At 46.0% G+C, this 21,991-nt stretch overlaps 1 protein-coding gene across 7 annotated transcripts in view; it reads right to left on the bottom strand.

Annotated features, from left to right (window-relative positions):
- The window catches only part of spir (spire type actin nucleation factor), a 237,717-nt gene extending 218,208 nt beyond the window's left edge, over window positions 1–19,509 (bottom strand). For all 7 annotated transcript variants that reach the window (XR_011226023.1, XM_069319275.1, XM_069319276.1 and 4 more), the window contains exon 1: window positions 19,231–19,509. Coding sequence is in view for 6 of the 7 variants with exons in the window: in XM_069319275.1 (XP_069175376.1) it covers window positions 19,231–19,486 (256 nt within the window). In the remaining variant the exon portion in view is untranslated. The remainder of the gene's footprint in view (window positions 1–19,230) is intronic.
- Between the last annotated feature and the right edge of the window lie 2,482 nt (window positions 19,510–21,991).

Genomic DNA, 21,991 nt, shown 5'->3' with positions numbered 1-21,991 from the left:
AGTGCCTCCTCCCTATCTCCTTTCTTGAAGATCGGCACGACATTTGCCTTCTTCCAGCAACTGGGCAATTCTCCTGACATAAGTGACTCATTAAAGATCATTGCCAGAGGCACGCTGAGGGCCTGTGCTGCTTCTTTTAGTATCCACGGTGATACTTTGTCTGGTCCAACTGCTTTAGTTGCATCTAGAGTTGTCAACTGTTTCATTACCTCCTCTGCTGTCACCTCTATATCTGATAGTCTTTCATCTAGGGTAACCCCTTCCAACAATGGGAGCTGCTCAGGCTCGGTAGTGAACACTCCATGGAAACTGGCATTCAGTGCCTCGCAGATTTCCTTGTCACTTTCAGTATATGCCCCCTCTGTCTTCCTTAGTCTTGTCACTTGGTCGTTCACCGACATTTTTCTTCTTATATGACTGTGTAGTAACTTAGGTTGTTTTTTCGCTTTGATTGCAATATCGTTCTCATAGTCCCTTTCCGATGTTCGTCTTATGTTAATGTAATCGTTCCTAGCTCTGTTGTATCTGCTTCTGTTGTCCTCTGTTCTTTGTCTTCTGTACTTCCTCCACTCCCGCCTGCTGGCCATTTTTGCTTCCTGACACTGTCTATTAAACCATGGGTTATTATATTCCTTCTTATTTTTTCCCTTTACCGTTGGTATAAATCTCTCTTCGGCCTCCTGGCATTTCTGTATGACTAGGTCCATCATATCTTGGACTGTTTTTCCTCTAATTTCTTCCTCCCACTGCACTTCACCCAGATAGTCCCTTATCCTCATATAGTCCCCTTTCCTGTAGTCAGCTCTCCTTTCCCAGATCTCTTGTCCCATGGTCATAATTTTGAATTCCATCATGTAGTCAAAGACTAGGACACAATGGTCACTGGCCCCTAGAGGTATTTCATGCTCTAAATTCTCGATATCTTCTACGTTCTGGGTGAAAATCAGGTCTAATAGGCTCGGTGCATCTCCTCCTCTTTCCCTTGTGTCTTCCTTCACATGTTGTGTCAGGAAATTCCTGTCTATAACATCTACTAATTTTGCTCCCCACGTTTCATCCCCTCCATGGGGATTCCTTGATTCCCAATTTATCTCTCCATGATTTAGGTCCCCCATGATCAGCAGCTTCGCTCTCATTCTGTGGGCTAGTGTTGCTGCCTTCTGCAGTTCATCTATACATGCTTTGTTGTTGTCATCATACTCCTGCCTGGGTCTTCTACTGTTTGGTGGGGGATTGTAGATTACCATGATCACAATCTTCCTCCCATCTACTGTCAGAGTTCCATGTATGAAGCTTGTGCACTCATTGGTAACTCGATTTCCCAGGTCTTCAAACTTCCATTTCCGCTTTATTAGGAGTGCTACTCCCCCTCCCTGTCTCTGTGTCCTCTCTTTTCGTATCACCTGGTACCCTTCAGGAAAGATTGCATCTGAGATCATGTCATTAATTTTAGTTTCCACAATTGCAACTATGTCAGGATCTGCTTCACTCACTCTTTCTTTTATCTCTTCTGCTTTATTAGATACCCCATCAGCATTGGTGTACCAAACCTTGAGATTCTTCATGGAAACTCTTGTACCAGAGTTCTCCCTTTCTCTGGGGGTCTGGGGGGATCTGGGGGATGTCTGGGGGGTGACTGGGGGCAGAGGGGATCTGGGGGATCTGGGGGGTGTCTGGGGGATGACTGGGGGCGGGGAGGGTCCGGGGGATGTCCGGGGGGATCCAGGGGGTGTCTGGGGGGGTCCGGGGGGTGTATGGGGGGTGAAAGAGTTCAGGAGGGGTGCTTGGGGGGCTACTGGGGGCTGGGCTTCTAGGAAGGTAGGTAGGAGGGTCTGGGGTAGGGCCTGGGTAGGTAGGTCTGGAGTAGGAAGGGCATACTGGGTCTGAAGATTAGGGAGGGCATAGAGGGGTTGGGAGATGGCGTAAGGTTGGGAGACAGATAGAGGTTGAGAGGTTGGGAGGGGGATGGATAGAGGGGGTGGGGGGGACCTCCCACCTCCCTCGCAAGGGTGGTGGGTGGGTGGGTGTGGGTGTGGGTGTGGGTGGGTGGGTGGGTGGGTGGGTGTGGGGGGGGGGGGGGGTGTGTGTGGTGTGTGGGTGTGGGTGGGTGGGTGGGTGGGTGGGTGGGTGTGGGGGGGGGGGGGGGGGGGGGGTGTGTGTGTGTGTGTGTGTGTGTGTGTGTGTGTGTGTGTGTGTGTGTGTGTGTGTGTGTGTGTGTGTGTGTGTGTGTGTGTGTGTGTGTGTGTGTGTGTGTGTGTGTGTGTGTGTGTGTGTGTGTGTGTGTGTGTGTGTGTGTGTGTGTGTGTGTGTGTGTGTGTGTGTGTGTGTGTGTGTGTGTGTGTGTGTGTGTGTGTGTGTGTGTGTGTGTGTGTGTGTGTGTGTGTGTGTGTGTGTGTGTGTGTGTGTGTGTGTGTGTGTGTGTGTGTGTGTGTGTGTGTGTGTGTGTGTGTGTGTGTGTGTGTGTGTGTGTGTGTGTGTGTGTGTGTGTGTGTGTGTGTGTGTGTGTGTGTGTGTGTGTGTGTGTGTGTGTGTGTGTGTGTGTGTGTGTGTGTGTGTGTGTGTGTGTGTGTGTGTAAAAGCCCCCAGTAGCCTTAGTGTGGGTGGTAAAGCTGGGCCGACCACACACACCCAGATATCATCCACATGACACAGGTGGGTTTTAAGCCATGATTTCCGTTCACACGAAGCACCGAGCTGGAAAATTTGATGTTGATAATCCATACAAATAATGAGAAGCCTTAGAGTGTGTCGGGCGTGTGCACGATACCTGACCTGATGGTCTTGTGAGCGCTCGTGTTGGGTAAGAGTGAGAAGCACACTGATATGACAGAAGCTCCTGTCAGTCCTGCCACTGAGCACAGAGGCTCTCAATGTTGTAGAACGCCTCTGACTACGAGGTACCACTCTGGTTCCTTTTATTGCCGAATTTGTGTAATAACATATCCTTCGTGCGAAGGTGGAGGAGCAGGCCTAGGCTTCGTGCGAAGGTGGAGGAGCAGGCCTAGGCTGAGTGTCAGCAAGTGGAGGAATAGTCGATCCCCCCCTCCCCCCCCCTCTCAGAACATACAACATTTACACCACCTGAAAATTGACGTAACACACTCTTGAAAACAAAACCCACAATTTCAGACTTGATAGTGACAATAGGAACAATCCTCCTTAAAGTGGGGCATAAGGGTGAAAACCACGCACAGTTAAGTAAAGCTCAACTTGTTCTATCCCAAGCATCTGGTCTTGGAACAGACACATTATATTTTCTTCACATAGATTTGAAAGGTTCTGCGATGAGGCGACAGTGATAGGAAGGTGCGTTTAGAGAGCCAAGTAGGTGAAGGAGGTCGAGGAGTAGGAGGTCGAGGAGTAGGAGGTGCGAGGCAGGTGTCTTGAGTATGATCAGAACCTGACACACCTGTTTGATGGGTCACGTGTCTTAACGTGCCAACCAGTCCTCCCACCAAGTAGTAAGTATGTCGCATTTCTTAACGGAATCCACCAATTCAACTCAAGTGTCTTTATTATGCACCCCATACCCATCTCGTGGGCGGTGGAGTAAAGGGTTACAGAGGCACATAATCGGTTCAGGAACTGAACCCTCTAGTTCGTTTAGCTAAGCAAATAATCTTTTGACGCTAGTTACACAATTATTAATGTTATTTATACATGTACACATTCTCATACATACATGTACCCATCAATCCCTTAATGTGACGGGTTATCTTCTTGAGGTTATCTTGAGATGATTTCGGGGCTTTTAGTGTCCCCGCGGCCCGGTCGTCGACCAGGCCTCCTGGTTGCCGGACTGATCAACCAGGCTGTTGGACGCGGCTGCTCGCAGCCTGACGTATGAGTCACAGCCTGGTTGATCAGGGATGCTGGTGCTTCTCCCACCGCCTCACCATCCTCCCTCACCAGTCTCCAGGCCAGGCAGTAGTTACTCTTGAGCTGGAATGTCATCTTGAGACACACACGCCCCCAACCCTCCTCCTCCCCCAACATAGCATATTGTTGTTGTTTTAGATTCAGCTACTTAGAACAAAAGTTCCAAAGTAGCACGGGTTATGGTGAGCCCGTAGTGGACTTACCTGGCACAGGAGCGGGGCTATAACTGCCCCAAACATAGCAACTCTCACAACAATTTCAAGCCCTACGCATCTACGACGACTTCCCCCCCCCCCACCACCACCCCTCCTCCTGCTTAGTTAAGATACGCCGGGCAAGAATGTGGTCAAGATGACCAGGGGCCAGATTCACGAAGCAGTTACGCAAGCACTTACGAACGTGTACATCTTTCGTCAATCTTTGCCGGCTTTGGTTACATTTATTAAACAGTTTACAAGCATGAAAACTTCCCAATCAACTGTTGTTATTGTTATAAACAGCATCCTGGTGCTTCAAGCTCATTAACTGTTGAACAATTGTAAACAAAGCCGCCAAATATTGAGAAAGGATGGACAGGTTCGTAAGTACTTGAGTAACTGCTTCGTGAATCTGGCCCCAGGACCTTCCCTCCCCCCATCCCAGGTACCCACCGTAACATTAACCACCTTTACTCTCATTGTTTTATTTAATTACTGCTAATACCTTGAATTATGCGCTAAATTAAATGTTTAGGCCTACTCGTTAAGGCCAATCATAGTGTGATCAAGTCTTCTACGTTATGGTCACCCAAATGTATTTGTCCTAAATGTACTCCTCACTAGAGAGGAGACCAGAGAGATACCAATTAAAATACACCTGGAAGATACTGGAGGGCCAGGTCCCAAACCTACACAGTAAAATAACAACGTACTGGAGTGAACGATATGGAAGAAAATGCAGAATAGAACCAGTGAAGAGCAGAGGTGCCATAGGCACAATCAGAGAACACTATAAACATCAGAGATCCGCGGTTGTTCAACGTCCTCCCAGCGACTATAAGAAATATTGCTGGAACAACCGTGGACATCTTGCTGTGGTGGATATTGGGACCTGTGGGCCGCTCTAAGCAACAGCCTAGTGGACCAAACTCTCACAAGTCGAGCCTGGCCTCGGGCCGGGCTTGGGGAGTAGAAGAACTCCCAGAACCCCATCAAGCAGGTATCCTCTGTCTACTCCAGCCATCTACTAGAGGCCTCCGGGGGTGCGTGTGTTGATAGTGGGGAAGTGACCGCGTTGGTAGGAAGCTGGCAAGGGACGGTTACACATTGTGTCCAGGGAGAGGGGGAGTTGGGGGAGTTGTATCCGCTGGTTGGGGGGGGGGGCTATTTTCGCAAACCTGTCCAGTCTGGCTGGTGAACCTGGCTGGGTGGGTAGGGAGGGGGTGGCTAGGGAGGGGGTGGCTAGGGAGGGGGAAGTCCCATCCTGGTTACCTACTGACCCAAGGACACTAGTGAAGCTGTGGGGGGGGGGGGGAAGTTGACGCCAGGAAAGGAGTTGGGGGTTAATGCAGGGAACGTGCAGGGAGCAGTGAGGGTTGTAGAGGTAAGAAAGGGTTAAGGGGAATACCTGAGAGACAGTAGAGACGGGGGGAGGGGGGGAGAGGAGGTTATCTTGAGATAAGAGGAATCTTAAAAGGAAAGGGTATGCAGTCTACCTTTTTTTATGGGAGGGAGGAAGTAAAGAGGATACCTGGTTGATACCTGGTTGATGGGGTTCTGAGAGTTCTTCTACTCCCCAAGCCCGGCCCGAGGCCAGGCTTGACTTGTGAGAGTTTGGTCCACCAGGCTGTTGCTTGGAGCGGCCCGCAGGCCCACATATACCTGGTTGATGGGGTTCTGGGAGTTCTACTCCCCAAGCCCGGCCCGAGGCCAGGCTTGACTTGTGAGAGTTTGGTCCACTAGGCTGTTGCTTGGAGCGGCCCGCAGGCCCACATATACCTGGTTGATGGGGTTCTGGGAGTTCTTCTACTCCCCAAGCCCGGCCCGAGGCCAGGCTTGACTTGTGAGAGTTTGGTCCACCAGGCTGTTGCTTGGAGCGGCTCGCAGGCCCACATACCCACCACAGCCCGGATGAAGAGGCACAGGTGAAGGGAAGTTTAGAAGTGGGAAATACAGTGAGAGGTATGAAAGCAGGCCTTGTGTCCGCCTTGCTGACACGATGTGTGGGTGTTGGCAGCTAGGTGCAGCCTCCTGTAGTGTGTGTATGGGTGGCCATGTTGCCATCCGCACCACTCCCCCCCCCCACACACACACCCCATTGTGTACTCACCTACACGTGTTAAAGGCTGGATCAATAGCGCCATTTCCTGGTCGGTTCATGCAGTGACTACTGTTTCTCCTCCAAATTCCGCTTGAAACTGATAGCTTATTGAATTAACCTCAACGATCTTCTCGCGTAGAAAGTCTACATGAATTGTTTGGAGACGCGCGCGTCTCCATACAAACAAACAGACTACTAGAGCCCACCAATGACTAACCCACCAATTCCCATGAGGCTCAGGAATCTGGCGCCAGATTCACAAAGCAGTTACGCAAGTACTTACGAAACTGTACATCATTTCTCAATCTTTGGCGGCTTTGTTTACAATTATTAAACGGTTAATGAGCTCCGAAGCACCAGGGGGCTGTTTATAACAATAACACTTGTATAACGCACTTGTGTAAGCAAGTGGGGGGGGCAGGGGGGGGGGAAAGCACGCCAGACCAAGGTAATATCATCATGACCCCTGAGACGACGTCATCCTCATTTCCCCCCCTCCCCCCCCCTCCTCATCATCACCCTCAACACCTGGCCAACATCACAGTGTAAACCCCCCCAAAGCGTAACCCAAGATGATGAATCATAACCATCTCCAGTCTTCCCCCCCCCCCCGCCATCTACTTAGTGAGGCCTGCTTTAGCTCGGGTGGTTGGCGACTGTCCGTTGGCTGTAAATCATGTTACCGTGATGAGTCCAACGGTACAGGAGACGAGCGGTGCTCTCCTGCACCACACAGCTAGCTACCTGGTACTCGCGGGGGTTGAGCTTCCCATCTTGGGCCCCGCCTCTCACCTGTCAATCACCCGGTGTACACCTTCCCCGAGACATTCCTGGTATTTACCTACATGTGCCCTAGACTCAGATCTTATGACTCCCACCTTTAACAATATTAGTAACTTAATGCAATACTAATCCTAGGTATTAGTATTGGATTAAGGATCCCTTAATCCTAGGGAGCGGCCCGGTCCGCGACCAGGCCTCCACCCCCCAGGAAGCAGCCCGTGACAGCTGACTAACACCCAGGTACCTATTTTACTGCTAGGTAACAGGGGCATAGGGTGAAAGAAACTCTGCCCATTGTTTCTCTCCGGCGCCTGGGATCGAACCCAGGACCACAGGATCACAAGTCCAGCGTGCTGTCCGCTCGGCCGACAAGCACCTATACTGAATTTCTTTGACATTCGTGTAATTCGTCTAAGTCTGCAGGTTGTAACTACGACCCCAATCTCAGTGGGCCCTCACTAAGCTTGTGATTGATTGATTGATGAAGATTAAGCCACCCAAGGTGGCACGGGCACGAATAGCCCGTAAGTGGTGGCCCTTTTGAGCCATTACCAGTATCAATAGATGATACTGGAGATCTGTGGAGGTGCGACTGCACCATGTGTGACGGGAGATGTCTCCCGTGAAATGTGTGTGTGGACTAAGCTTGTGTTGTTTAAGATTCGCTACTCAGAACGATAAGTTCCAGTAGCACGGGCTATGGTGAGCCCGTAACTAAGCTTGTGAACACTGATTCTTTATATAAGTAGTCAATTGCCCTTCACACGTGGTATGGTCATTCTTGTCTCTCCTGTTCCTCCTCTCCTCCTGCGTGGTGAGGGCCGACTCTCACAGTTCTTCATGGCTGCTCAGTCCCACTCCAGCAGGAGCAAGAGGACGTACGCAAACATTACACTCATCACCCACTTGGGCTAGACGGTAGAGCGAAGGTCTCGCTTCATGCAGGTCGGCGTTCAATCCCCGACCGTCCAGGTGGTTGGGCAAATTACCTTCCAACCGTCCCATCCCAAATCCTTATCCCTTCCAAGGGCTATGTAATCGTAATAACTTGGCGCTTTCTCCTGATAGTTTCCTTCCCTACATGGCAAGACACGCACACGCATATACACATGTATACGCACATGTATACGCACCCCCTAAACCAGCCAATACGCGCCTCACGTGGTCAGAGGAATGGCTCACTACGTCTGCTGGCCGTCTTGATTACCTTAGAGTACCTCCCTTCTCTCACACACGCCTTACATTTTAATTAACACACGCCACCCATCACATCGCACGCTATAAGGTATATTACTTATAGTCGTGTCTGTAGAGTTCCTACACTCCCGCAAGCCAGATCAAGGGGCCAGGTGGATGGTAACTTGTTCGATTAGGTTGTTGGGCTTGGGGGGACGGCCCGCAGGCCCACATACCCACTCTGGGAAAACATCACTTGTGTTCCGATAATATTTATGTGGTGGAAGGAGGTTCACAGCCCAGGACCTGAGTGTTAGAACACTCAGGTTCTCACAATCACAGAACTCTGATTGTGCCTATAAGCACCTCTACTCTTCACTGGGTCTAGTCTCCATTTTCTACTCAATATTTATCTCCAATACGTTGTTATTTTCATTTTCTTATTAAGGGACCTGACCTGCGAATATCTTCCCGAGTATATATTATATATGTGTGATGCCTCTCAGAGTATATTTCTTGGCAAATTTCAGTGACGGAACACCGGGACAGGTCGGGATGGTAGGACAAGGTAGCCAGGGTGGGAGGGAGGACAAGGGTAGCCAGGGTGGGAGGGAGGACAAGGTAGCCAGGGTGGGAGGGAGGACAAGGTAGCCAGGTTGGCAGGACAAGGAACCTAACCATCAGCCATGTCTTAGGTCTGTCTCATCTAATCAACCTTTACACAGCATTACTGGTATCAAATGGGGAGCTGGTCTTCTGAACAGGAGCATGGGAGGGCATGAGAGGGGGGAGGGGGGGGGGAAGAATGAGAGGTGGGAGAAAGAAAGGGAGGTGGGGGTGGGGGGAGACAAGGTTGGTGATGCTGGCAGACAGGTGAATGGAAGGTGCTCAGGTAGCAGGGGCTCCCGATGGACGGAGATAGATGAAGACAACTTGAGATAAGACGCGGCACCATCAAAGTCTGCATACCGGTAGCGGCATGTGGTGAGAATACCGACAGCGGCATGCTGAGAATACCGGTAACTGTAGGATAAATGAGTATACCGGTAATAGTTGGTAGAGGAAGACCCTGTAGTAGCAGGTATACCTTGTGTTGATATTAGTGGTAGTAAGATGGTATGACTGGCTGCGGTGGGGTTGGTAACGATGAACTTGGTTGTTGTTATAGATTCAGCTACTCGGAACAAGTTCCAAGTAGCACGGGTTATGGCGAGCCCGTAACTTACCTGGCACAGGAGAGGGGCAAGTAGCAAGGGCTATGGTGAGCCCGTGGACGGGAGATGTCTCCCGTGATGTGAAGTTGGTGGAGGTAGGGTTTGACAGAGTGGAGATGGAATGGTGGTGGTGGGGTGTGGTGGTGAAGGTGAGGTTGGCAGTGGTGGGGATAGGGGTTGTTGTAGGTATGGGTAGTGTAGGTGGGGGGGTGGAAGAGATCGAGTGGTGAAGGTGGAAGTGGGAATGATTGGAGTGAACATAGGGTTGGTGGAGGTGGGAGTTGTGGATGGTGCTGACGGAGATGTTAGTCAGAACAACAATTTCACTTGCAGCAAATCTGTGTTCCTACGTGTGGCTTGATGGGGAGGAATAACCTAAGAGAGGGGAGGGAACAGGAAGAGCAGGGGGAGGGCAGGTATGACACAGGACACCACACAAAAGACCAGGCAACCGACGGATGACACACGTATAGGGCATCCAAGGACACAGGGCGGGGCACTGCACCGTCTCAAAAAGGGGCGTGAAGGATGAAGGGCGGCGTAGCTCTCATGAGGTAGTCTACGCTCGGTTCAGACACCACACCACGCACAGTTCCAAAGGTAGGGGGTCTCAGGAGCTGAAGCTCAACGCTGTAAACTCTGCCAGGCGAGTACACACATCCCTCTTAACCTCCAAATCTTATCTCTTACAAATAATCAACAGATCCTTAGCTCATGTAATCCCCCTGATCCCCCCCCCCCACAACAGCATGTGGGGTTAAAGTCGACAGCGCACACATTAACATGATACACACCATAACCACGCTCCCACCCTCGCCTCCTTCCGGAAATAACTAACACCAAAATAATTATTCTTCCAGTTTCCCAGAACACATGGAAGCGCAAACCTTATTTCCGGGTGGCTTTGGTCCAGCTAAGATACGCGAAGACATTATTATAATTACAACCAGTCCTCTTGAATAGTACCTCACATTTTTTACGTCTAAATCCCCAACGTCATAGCAAGATGTACTAAAAATAACAGCGGCTTGCAAAATTGACATGCTGTCACGTTTTCTAGCCATGGGTCCTTGATTAGGTTAGGTTCGGGCAATTTTGTATATGAGTTTAGTGAGGTTGTGAACACTCGATAAGAAGGCCTGATTTAAGAACACAAGCAAGTAAGAAAAACAAATATATTTACGACAGATAACAGTAAGCATAGCTTTTCTTCGCATTGTCAAGGGAAATTGTATTATAAATCGTCAATTACAGTAATCTAAGCCAACGTAAACTACGTCATTTGACAACAAATACTTAAACTAGGTTGACAACAAATACCCAAACTCGGTTGACAACAAATACCCAAACTCAGTTGACAACAAATACCCAAACTCGGTTGACAACAAATACCCAAACTCGGTTGACAACAGATACTCTAATCAAATTACTACAGCCTCGCTCTTGGTTTGGTGTATTTCGGTGGGCCAAAGAGGCTTCCTGACTCAGACAATCAATGACAGCCAACTACACGATCTACAACATGTCACTAGCCTACATACAACACGGATACCAACTCTAAACTACGTTTATATTCCTAGCCTAATGCACAAATACGAGACGCAAATAGGCTACGCATACGATTTCCCAGTCAAATAATCAACAAAAACTAGGCGTATATATCTCTAGTCGCTAGTACGCATTAAGCCAACATTATTAAACAAAACTTCAACGAAATAAATAAATATTAGTCTTGCAAACCCGATATGGATCGCAAATCACGGCTATACATGGCAACAGGAAGTCTCCGCCCAAATAGTTGGAACTCAATTTGGCGACTGCATAAGCTAGCGTCCATAGTTATGTTGACCAGACCACACACTGGAAAATGAAGGGTCGACGACGTTTCGGTCCGTCCTGGACCATTCTCAAGTCGACTGTGAGAATGGTCCAGGACGGACCGAATCGTCGTCGTCCCTTCACTTTCTAGTGTGTGGTCTGGTCAACATATTTCAGCCACGTTATTGTGACTCCTCGTCTCTAGAGTTATGCCTTCCGCTCACAAACGTCGCCTATCCATCCATATAAACACTTCGGAATCCTATGGACGAACGGATTTAATTTAATTAATTATATTGATTAATCCAATTTAAGGGCGAACGTTAAGGACAATAACAATGCTGTTACAGCGGTATATTCACTCACAGGATGAGTGGCGCTGCCTAATAAACTCGCCCTTTGGAACAAAATTAAAAACGAAATATAAAGATTAGGCCAACGTGGGTTGCTAATGAACTTAAAAAAAAAATCAACAAACCAACGAATGTTGTTAGATTCTGTATAATTTAATTGCCTTAATTTGTTAGGCACTAAAAAGGGTAAAAGGTTGTTTTGTTTTGCTTGACTCCATATAAGTATGAAGGCATCATACTGCGTGTCCCGGGTCCTAACTAAGGCCGACGGCCGTCTATCACATTATATACATGGGCTGATATAAATAATGACTCACATTTTATCACGGTGAACGAGATGACAACACAAAGATAACAACATACGTTTGTATTAAGTTATTTTGTCTTAATGCGATAACATTACGCGACACTTCGTAACGATTATCGTCAAATTACCTTAACCTAAATACAAAAGACTTGAGCTTCCTTTCTCCATGTCATGTATAGTTAGAATATTTTAATACGCCTAGCGAGATTAACAAAACTTCCATGTCCGGGCTCTGAAAAAAAAAAATCAAGCCTAGTTCCGTAAATTTCGATATTGTAAAACAATGCAAACCGAACCTAGACTAACCTAAATAGATGTGTGAAAGTTAACTATTATTTCTCCTAACAAAGGGTAATACATTCAACGCACAATACGAACTCTACTGACACTATTCTTTTTGAAGTGCTGCTCGGTAAACATCGTACTTACAGGCCGTCAGGTCTTACCAATTGCCAGACAAAGGTATACCACAATACAATAGGATTCAACGAAAATAATGACACTTAGGGAAAAAACAAAGATGTGTGAGGAAGTGCCAGAACTGCAAGGCAAGGCAGCCAAATGATGAGGAGGAGGAGGATAACGATACACATGACTTCCATATTTGTGACAAGCGCTCCTGACTAGATTACCATTAGCCTGGGGGGCAAGTGTCTTGCATGGGAACTTTTCAACCATAGTACGTGATGGTAATCAAGGAAACTGCAGCTCTTCAGAAAATTCCAATTGAGGTCAACAAGTCACTTTCCTGGATATAAAAGTCCCGTTATTTTTTAATGCATACCATGATACATACATACATACATACATACATGTATACGTACATACATACATGCATATATTAGTATATTTTGATTTTAACAACAGACTTTACAAAAAGTTATAGACCAGTTGCACTAACATCACACATAATCAACGTTTTTGAAAGAGTGGTTAAGGATCATATTTTTAGTTTTATGGAAGATAATGAACTACACAACCCAAGACAACATGGATTTAGAGCGGGAAAATCCTGTCTGTCACAGTTACTCAACCACTATGACAAAATCCCAGAAGCCTTAGAAGAAAGGCAAAATGCAGATGTTATATACACAGACTTTGCACAGACATTCGATAAATGTGACCATGGAGTGATAGCCCATAAAATGAAATCAATAGGAATAAAGGGTAAAGTCGGGCGTTGGCTTTTCAACTTTGTCAAACAGAATGCAGAGAGTGACGATCAATCAAATAAGATCAAGGCCAAGTGTGGTGAAAAGTTCTATACCCCAGGGCACAGTCCTTGCACCGCTGATGTTTCTCATTCTTATCTCGGATATAGAAAAACATACTAGTCGCAGCTTCGTGTCATCCTTTGCAGATTCAAAAATCTGCATGAAAATTTCCTATGTAGAAGACACTGAAAAAGTGCAGGCATATATTAATAAAATCTTCAATTGGGTAACTGAAAATACATGTTTAACGGTGACAAGTTCCAGATACTTAGGTATGATGCAAACGAGGAACTTAAACGCAACGCAGGTTACAAGTCGCAATCAGGCCTACTCATAGAAGGAAAGCATAGAAAACCGAGCAAATATAGCGGCGGCCAGGAAAATGATAGGATACATTATGAGAACGTTCAAATCCAGAGACCCCCACAGCAATGCTAATACTGTACTATTTATATCGCTGGTGCTGTCCCGTCTTGAGTATTGCTCGGTACTCACTTACCCTTTCAGAGCAGGATAGATATCTGAATTGGAGGGAATACAGAGAACATATACGGCATGAATAGAAACGATAAAACATCTAAATTATTGGGACCGTCTCAAAGCTCTCAAAATGTACTCTTTGGAAAGGAGAGGAGAAAGGTATCAAATAATATATACATGGAAGATACTTGAGGGCCAGGTCCCAAATTTGCACAGCAGAATAACAACATATTGGAGCGAAAAACACGGAAGGAAATGCAGAATAGAACCAATGAAGAGTAGAGGTGCCATAGGCACAATCAGAAAACACTGAACATCAGAGGTCCACATCCGTTCAACACCCTCCCAGCATTAGAAATATTGCTGGAACAAAGGTGGATATATTCAAGAGGCACCTAGGTAAGTTCTTGCAAGAAGTGCCGGACCAACCAGGATATGTGGGCTTGTGGGCCGCTCCAAGCAACAGCCTGCTGGACCAAGTTATCACAAGTCGAGCCTGGCCTCAGGCCAGACCACGGCCCGGTCCTCGACCAGGCCTCCTTTTTGTTACACACTCCCAGGAAGCAGCCCGTAATAGCTGTCTAACTACCAGGTACCTATTTACTGCTAGGTGAACAGGGACATCAGGGCGAAAGAAACTCTGCCCGTTTGTTTCCGCCTCCTCCAGGGATCGAACCCGGAACCTCAAGACTACGAATATAATATTAGTAGTAATATATTGTCGGGCCTGGGTTCGAACCCCCTGGGCAGGAAGGAAACGACTGGGTATACCGCTCGTTAGCTGTTCAACCCCTTGCTCACCCCAGCACAAATTGTGTCTTGAGGTTATCTTGAGATGATTTCGGGGCTTTAGTGTCCCCGCGGCCCGGTCCTCGACCAGGCCTCCACCCCCAGGAAGCAGCCCGTGACAGCTGACTAACACCCAGGTACCTATTTTACTGCTAGGTAACAGGGGCATAGGGTGAAAGAAACTCTTCCCATTGTTTCTCGCCGGCGCCTGGGATCGAACCCAGGACCACAGGATCACAAGTCCAGTGCGCTGTCCGCTCGGCCGACCGGCTCCCCAGTCGGTCAAATATGACCGGCTGTCATATTTGGAAGCCTAGCAGTTGAAGGGCAAGGCTGGGTTCGATTCTTTGGTGAATCTCTGGATGACCAGTTGCCAATTTAGCAGTTTCACCGGCTTTCTCATTTAATGGGACGAGAAGGCCTCCGTCCAGGAGAGAGGAATGGCTAAGGGCCACCAGAAAATAGTTCAACGTAATCGCCCGGCCATTGCATCCAGTAAGCTCACCCAGGGCAATGAAGGCGAGAGTGACCGAGTTTCCACTGATAAGGGCCAAAGAGTAAACAGGCTCCAAACCGGATTTACAGATTTATTGATGAAGATTAAGCCACCTAAGAGGAGGCACGGGCATGAATAGCCCCTAACGGATTTACAGATTGATTGATGAAGATTAAGCCACCAAAGAGGTGGCACGGGCATGACTAGCCCGTAACAGATTAACAGTTCAGTGGGTGTAGATATATAGGCAGGAAAGAGGAGAGATGAGGTACAATGTATTTAATGCGATAATGAACATAAGAACATAAGAACATAAGAACAAAGGTAACTGCAGAAGGCCTATTGGCCCATACGAGGCAGCTCCTATTCTATAACCACCCAATCCCACTCATATACTTGTCCAACCCGTGCTTGAAACAATCGAGGGACCCCACCTCCACAATGTTACGCGGCAATTGGTTCCACAAATCAACAACCCTGTTACTGAACCAGTATTTACCCAAGTCTTTCCTAAATCTAAACTTATCCAATTTATATCCATTGTTTCGTGTTCTGTCCTGTGTTGATACTTTTAATACCCTATTAATATCCCCCCGGTTATGTCCATTCATCCACTTGTAAACCTCTATCATGTCACCCCTAACTCTTCGCCTTTCCAGTGAATGCAACTTAAGCTTTGTTAATCTTTCTTCATATGAAAGATTTCTAATTTGGGGAATTAACTTAGTCATCCTACGCTGGACACGTTCAAGTGAATTTATATCCATTCTATAATATGGCGACCAAAACTGAACTGCATAATCTAAATGGGGCCTAACTAGAGCAAGATATAGCTTGAGAACCACACCAGGTGTCTTGTTACTAACGCTGCGATTAATAAATCCAAGTGTCCGATTTGCCTTATTACGAACATTTATGCATTGATCCTTTTGTTTTAAATTCTTACTAATCATAACTCCCAGATCCCTTTCGCAATCCGACTTCGCAATCACAACACCATCTAGCTCGTATCTTGTAACTCTATCATCATTACCTAACCTCAGAACTTTACATTTATCAGCATTAAACTGCATCTGCCAATCCTTTGACCATTTCAAAACCCTATCTAGATCAACTTGAAGTGATAGTGAGTCCTCCTCCGAATTAATTTCAGTGAGATAATGGGACAGTGAGATAATGGAATATTAAGAAGGTATTAATGATATAAATGTTTATCAGTGATCCTACTCAAATCGCCCTTTAACTCATCAATCAAGCGATTTGAGTAGGATCATTGATACACATTTATCTGGTAGGATAGAACAAGGGCACTTTAGTGCGACAATTTCTTGACGTTGCTAAATTAAAATAAAGGTCAATTTAGCAATCCTTACCTTTAGAATACAAAGATCGATCATTCGAACACACCTTGAGCAAATGGGCAACCCAACAGAATCCCACAATATATTAGATATTCCCCATAACACTGACTAGGTATGAACAAAACATATTTATGTACAATACTAAATAGGAAATGTAGATGTTTATCGCTCAGAATGTTTGGTAATATGTTTATTGTTTGTGATGTGTGTCTATGCATGTATTAACACGATGTACTGAACGGGCTGAGAATAGCTTGAGCTACCTCATCCCTTTGTGTGTATTTTACATCAATAAACTTATTTCAATTTCAATACTAAATAAATGCAATACAATAAAGCACACTAAAACATTTGCATGGCAAGACTAAAGAGAGAATCTTCCCACGAAGATGCTGTGTCACGGCACTGAGAACGCCGTAGAAGAGTCAAGGAGGTAAATTGATGGGTGGATGCTGGGGAGGTGATCCCAGGTGTGCACTTTGCTGCTCAATTCTCCCACCCAGTCAAGTTGAAGGTTGAGGACCTCGCGAATAATTGCATGGGTTCCAGCAGGATGTACTTACTACCTGGTGGGGGGAGGGCTATGTGGGGGCGTTGGGTGGGGTAGCTGCGGTAGGGGGGGAGGGGAGGTTGACGGAATGTTGGGTGGAGTGTTGTCAAAAAATCATGAAAGGATATGTGATAGTTCCAGAATTACATAATTGACAATATTTACATGTAATTACTAACGACTTTGGGTGAAATTTACTATTACGAGAGGGGGAAAACTGCCCAGGAAGGAGAATTATTGGTAAAAATGTATCAAGCTGTACAAGTTATAGATCCAGGAACCCCTGGGCGGGGGTCAGTAATTCGACTGTGATGGGGGAGGGACCTCAATATAAGCCTAACGTGTATGAATACATTCTGGCTGCCTGTCCCCCGACACAATGAATTATTATAATTATAAATTATAATCCCTCAACACATTTCGTTGTACAACGCTCATCGGGAAATTAATTGCACTAGCTTCTGAGGCAATCGGAATTAGCCTAAACACAAAAATATCCGACGTCAAATCTATTTTTAACAGCACAAAGCTTAACCCGAAGCCTTATAATTGTTTAGTTCAGAAACATTTGGCTTAAAACAAATCAAAATCGTGCAAGACACCCCCCCCACCCCCCAAACAGCCTAGGGGGTGGGTTGGTAACAGCTCCCGTCATTGAACTTGAACTAATGTCAACAATGGATGTCATGTGCCAGGATGGCGGCCGGACACAACAATAAATATCCTACCGGAATTTCACATCCCGGCCGCCAGTTCTTTGTATTGCAATGTTTGCGCCCTATTAACCGACAACTTTGCAATACAAATGCGTAGCTTTACATGCGTACATTGCTAATTATAAGGCTGCTATTATAATTTACAAGTACCTGAACACGAGGCAAAGAACGAGCGTCCTGTGTGAGGGCCAAGGACCACCTGCCTACCTGGCCTGGGGCCAGATTCACGAAAGCACTTACGAACGTGTACATCTTTCCTCAATCTTTGACAGCTTTGGTTACATTTCTTAAACAGTTTACAAGCATGAAAACTTCCCATTTAACTGTTGTTATTGTTATAAACAGCCTCCTGGTGCTTCGGATCTCATTAACTGTTTAAATATTGGAAACAAAGCCGCCAAAGATTGAGAAAAGATGTACAAGTTCGTAAGTGCATTCGTGAATCTGGCCAGCAGTTACGCAAGTACTTGCGAACGTGTATATCTTTCCTCAATCTTTGACGGCTTTGTTTACAATTATTAAACAGTTAATGAGCTCCGAAGCACCAGGAGGCTATTTATAACAATAACAACAGTTGGTTGGGAAGTTTTCATGCTTGTAAACTGTTTAATAAATGCAAGCAAAGCCGTCAAAGATTGAGGAAAGATGTACACGTTCGTAAGTAGTTGCGTAACTGCTTCGTGAATCTGGCCCCAGGTCTGCCCCGTCCCCCACCAGGAGCAGGCGGGGTTCCCCCAACATACCGACCTTCCTGGTACCTTGTTGCACAAACCTGCCCTTCATGGCCAGGCTCAACTGAGAACAAACGTTTACAAGTCAATGTCCCCTCCCCCTCCCCCAACCCTTCACTAATATGAAAACTACAATTGAAGTATACCGCTCCTGTGGTATACTTCGAAGAACTCCACTACAAATTGTCGAAACGTCGACTAAACCGGGTTTAGAATTAGTGTGATCATCTCCAATCATTGGGTAACTATCACTAAAACAGCGACTTGCGCCAAAGGGGAGGCCTGAGCCTACCCAATTACCACATACACTTAAAAGTTTATTTACAGCAACAACTGAAAACAAATAAATTAAGATGAAAAAAAGCCAAATAAAAAACGTTCTATCGGGTTCAGATTACAACCACAAGCGCTTCGGTTTTCACCACACTGGACATGCCAGCAAAAACTGGCTATTCTATATGTGGAGGAGCACCACGGGACCACTCAGTTAGTACGGAAGGACCTGTAGGTCCAGGGAAGGACCTGTAGGTCCAGGGAAGGACCTGTAGGTCCAAGGAAGGACCTGTAGGTCCAGGGAAGGGCCTGTAGGTCCAGGGAAGGACTTGTAGGTCCAGGGAAGGACTTGTAGGTCCAGGGAAGGACTTGTAGGTCCAGGGAAGGACTTGTAGGTCCAGGGAAGGACTTGTAGGTCCAGGGAAGGACCTGTAGGTCCAGGGACGGACCTGTAGGTCCAGGGACGGACCTGTAGGTCCAGAGAAGAGCGTACAGGTCCAGGAAAGGACCTGTAGGTCCAGAGAAGGACCTGTAGGTCCAGAGAAGGACCTGTAGGTCCAGAGAAGGACCTGTAGGTCCAGAGAAGGACGTGTAGGTCGAGGGAAGGACCTACAGGTCGCGGGGTGGAACACATGGTAGCAGGCTGCGCCAGTCAACACAGCTGACGGAAGGGTCGTCGAGGGATCAATATGGTCCACGCTGGGGCGAGGCAACGCCTCCACACATTTGTTGATGGCACAACATCAACATTGTCCCCCTCCCCCCCCCCAAGTGGGCTTTCAATAGGCCTACCTTGGCTACCGCTGGGCATGAAGGTATCTTCGTGAACAAATCCATCCTTGTGTAGTATCACATGTTTTAGGCTAGTTGAAAGGGCGGCTTTGGACTTAGTCTCGTCTCTAAGGCCGAAAAAACACTGAATGGACGTGTAGCACAAGGCCCATGCCTGTTCCTCGGAAATTGGGGCACTAAAGGCTAGAAGAATGCATTCAAGATTTATGCACCCGCGGGGATCGAGCGCACATCCAGGGGACGCGCGCTGCGACATCCTCCCCACGCACGATCTACCACAGCACTGGCGGTCATGCGTACTCCCCCTCCGCCCCGCGCTCCCTCCACAGAGCACCGCTGCCCGCCACCGTACACTTATTTATTTATTTATTTATTTATATATATATACAAGAAGGTACATTGGGTTTGTGAGAATACATTGAATAGTACAGTATTTACAATCTTGTAAAGCCACTAGTACGCGCAGCGTTTCGGGCAGACGCTACATTACTACACTACACTAACTCTTAATTATCCTTATCATTTGCAGGCGTTGAGTCACAATAACGTGGCTGAAGTATGTTGATCAGACCACACACTAGAAGGTCCAGGGACGACGACGTTTCGGTCCGTCCTGGATTATTCTCAAGTCGATGATCGACTTGAGAATGGTCCAGGACGGACCGAAACGTCGTTGTCCCTTCACCTTCTAATGTGTGGTCTGGTCATCAATATCCGAATCATTCATTGTTTTAGGGGGACAGATTGATTGATTGATTGATAAAGATTAAGCCACCCAAAAGGTGGCACGGGCATGAATAGCCCGTAAGTGGTGGCCCTTTTGAGCCATTACCAGTATCAAGAGCTGATACTGGAGATCTGTGGAGGTGCGACTGCACCCTGCGTGACGGGAGATGTCTCCCGTGCTCATCGTTCTCCAAAGGTTGGCAGGAATATTAACTGGAAGTAGGGAAAGATTTGAGTTCCATAATTAGTACTAAGAAGAGCTTTGCTTCTCTCATTAGGCTAATGCGTTTGGAGCGAGTATATTATTGGGATAATCTACTCCCTACAGTTCTAACACTTGATTTTTCGCACCACCATTTAACAAGCATGACCACTACTTCCATGCGGACCTTTGGCTCCATCTACTTGTGTAAAGGAGGGAAATGTATATGTTTATCTCTCAGAATGTTCGGTAATATGTTTATTGTTTGTGATGTGTGTATGTATTAACACGATGTACTGAACGGGGTGAGAATAGCTTGAGCTACCTCATCCCTTTGTGTGTATTTTACCTCAATAAACTTATTTCAATTTAAATTTCGCTCTATCTATTCCCATCTTCTTTTCACTAACCAAGGCTCTCATTGCACCAGAAACTTTTCTTCCCCTACTGACACTATTTCAAATTTTATTACATAAATTCCTCTTTTACTAACCACATATAAAACAAAGTCAACGTAATATAAAAAAAACAATATAAAAGATCTGGGAGTAATCATGTTAGAAGACATTACTGTCGTAACTGCAAGAAAAATGTTAAGTTGAATTACAAGGATCTTTTAAACAGATGACAAACCAATGAGGGTACTTTTTACAAGACACTAGTGCTCTCTAGGCTGGAATATTGTTGGACACTAACAACCCTGTTTAAAGCTGGAGAAGTTACTGATATACTATCTTCACTGTAACGATCTTCACAATTACACACTATCTTCACTGTAACGATCTTCACAATTACACACTATCTTCACTGTAACGATCTTCACAATTACACACTATCTTCACTGTAACGATTTTCACAATTACAAACTATCTTCACTGTAATTACACACTATCTTCACTGTAACGATCTTCACAATTACACACTATCTTCACTGTAATTACACACTATCTTCACTGTAATTACACACTATCTTCACTGTAATTACACACTATCTTCACTGTAATTACACACTATCTTCACTGTAATTACACACTCTTCACTGTAATTACACACTATCTTCACTGTAATTACACACTATCTTCACTGTAATTACACACTATCTTCACTGTAATTACACACTATCTTCACTGTAATTACACACTATCTTCACTGTAATTACACACTATCTTCACTGTAATTACACACTATCTTCACTGTAATTACACACTATCTTCACTGTAATTACACACTATCTTCACTGTAATTACACACTATCTTCACTAACGATCTTCACAATTACACATTATCTTCACTAACGAAATAAGATGTAATTTAACCAAGAGGACAGTCGATCAGGTTCGTTCTCGACTCACAATCGAGAATTCCGTGTTTGAATACTGGGCGGGACAGAAATGGTTGGGCACGCTTCCTCTTACCTAATGCACCTGTTCACCTAGCAGTAAGTAGGTACCCAAGAGTTACTCAGTGTGTTGTGGGGTCAGCTTGGGTCGCAGGAGACGACCTCTTTCACCCGAAGCTTCCTTCATGACCCAGCAGAAGGGAGAGTATTAATTATTAATTAATTATATTATTATTATAATAATTATAATAATAATTATAATAATAATTATAATAATAATTATAATAATAATTGTTGTAATTAATGATTAACACTCTTCAAGCCTAACATGTACTGTATGTATATATATATTGGCTGCCTGTCCCCGGACACAATGATTTATTTAATTATTAATCTATTTTGTGCTAAACGTATCTATAGTTGATCAAAACTTTTTAATTTATTACCTTGCTACCATCAGTTACATGCGTGTCCGACATTACCAATAATCAAGC

The sequence above is a fragment of the Procambarus clarkii genome, chromosome 92 (genome assembly GCF_040958095.1).
Source record: "Procambarus clarkii isolate CNS0578487 chromosome 92, FALCON_Pclarkii_2.0, whole genome shotgun sequence".
Classification (NCBI taxonomy): domain Eukaryota; kingdom Metazoa; phylum Arthropoda; class Malacostraca; order Decapoda; family Cambaridae; genus Procambarus; species Procambarus clarkii.
The sequence above is the reverse complement of the archived record's forward strand: the minus strand, read 5'-3'. Positions and strand labels throughout refer to the sequence as shown.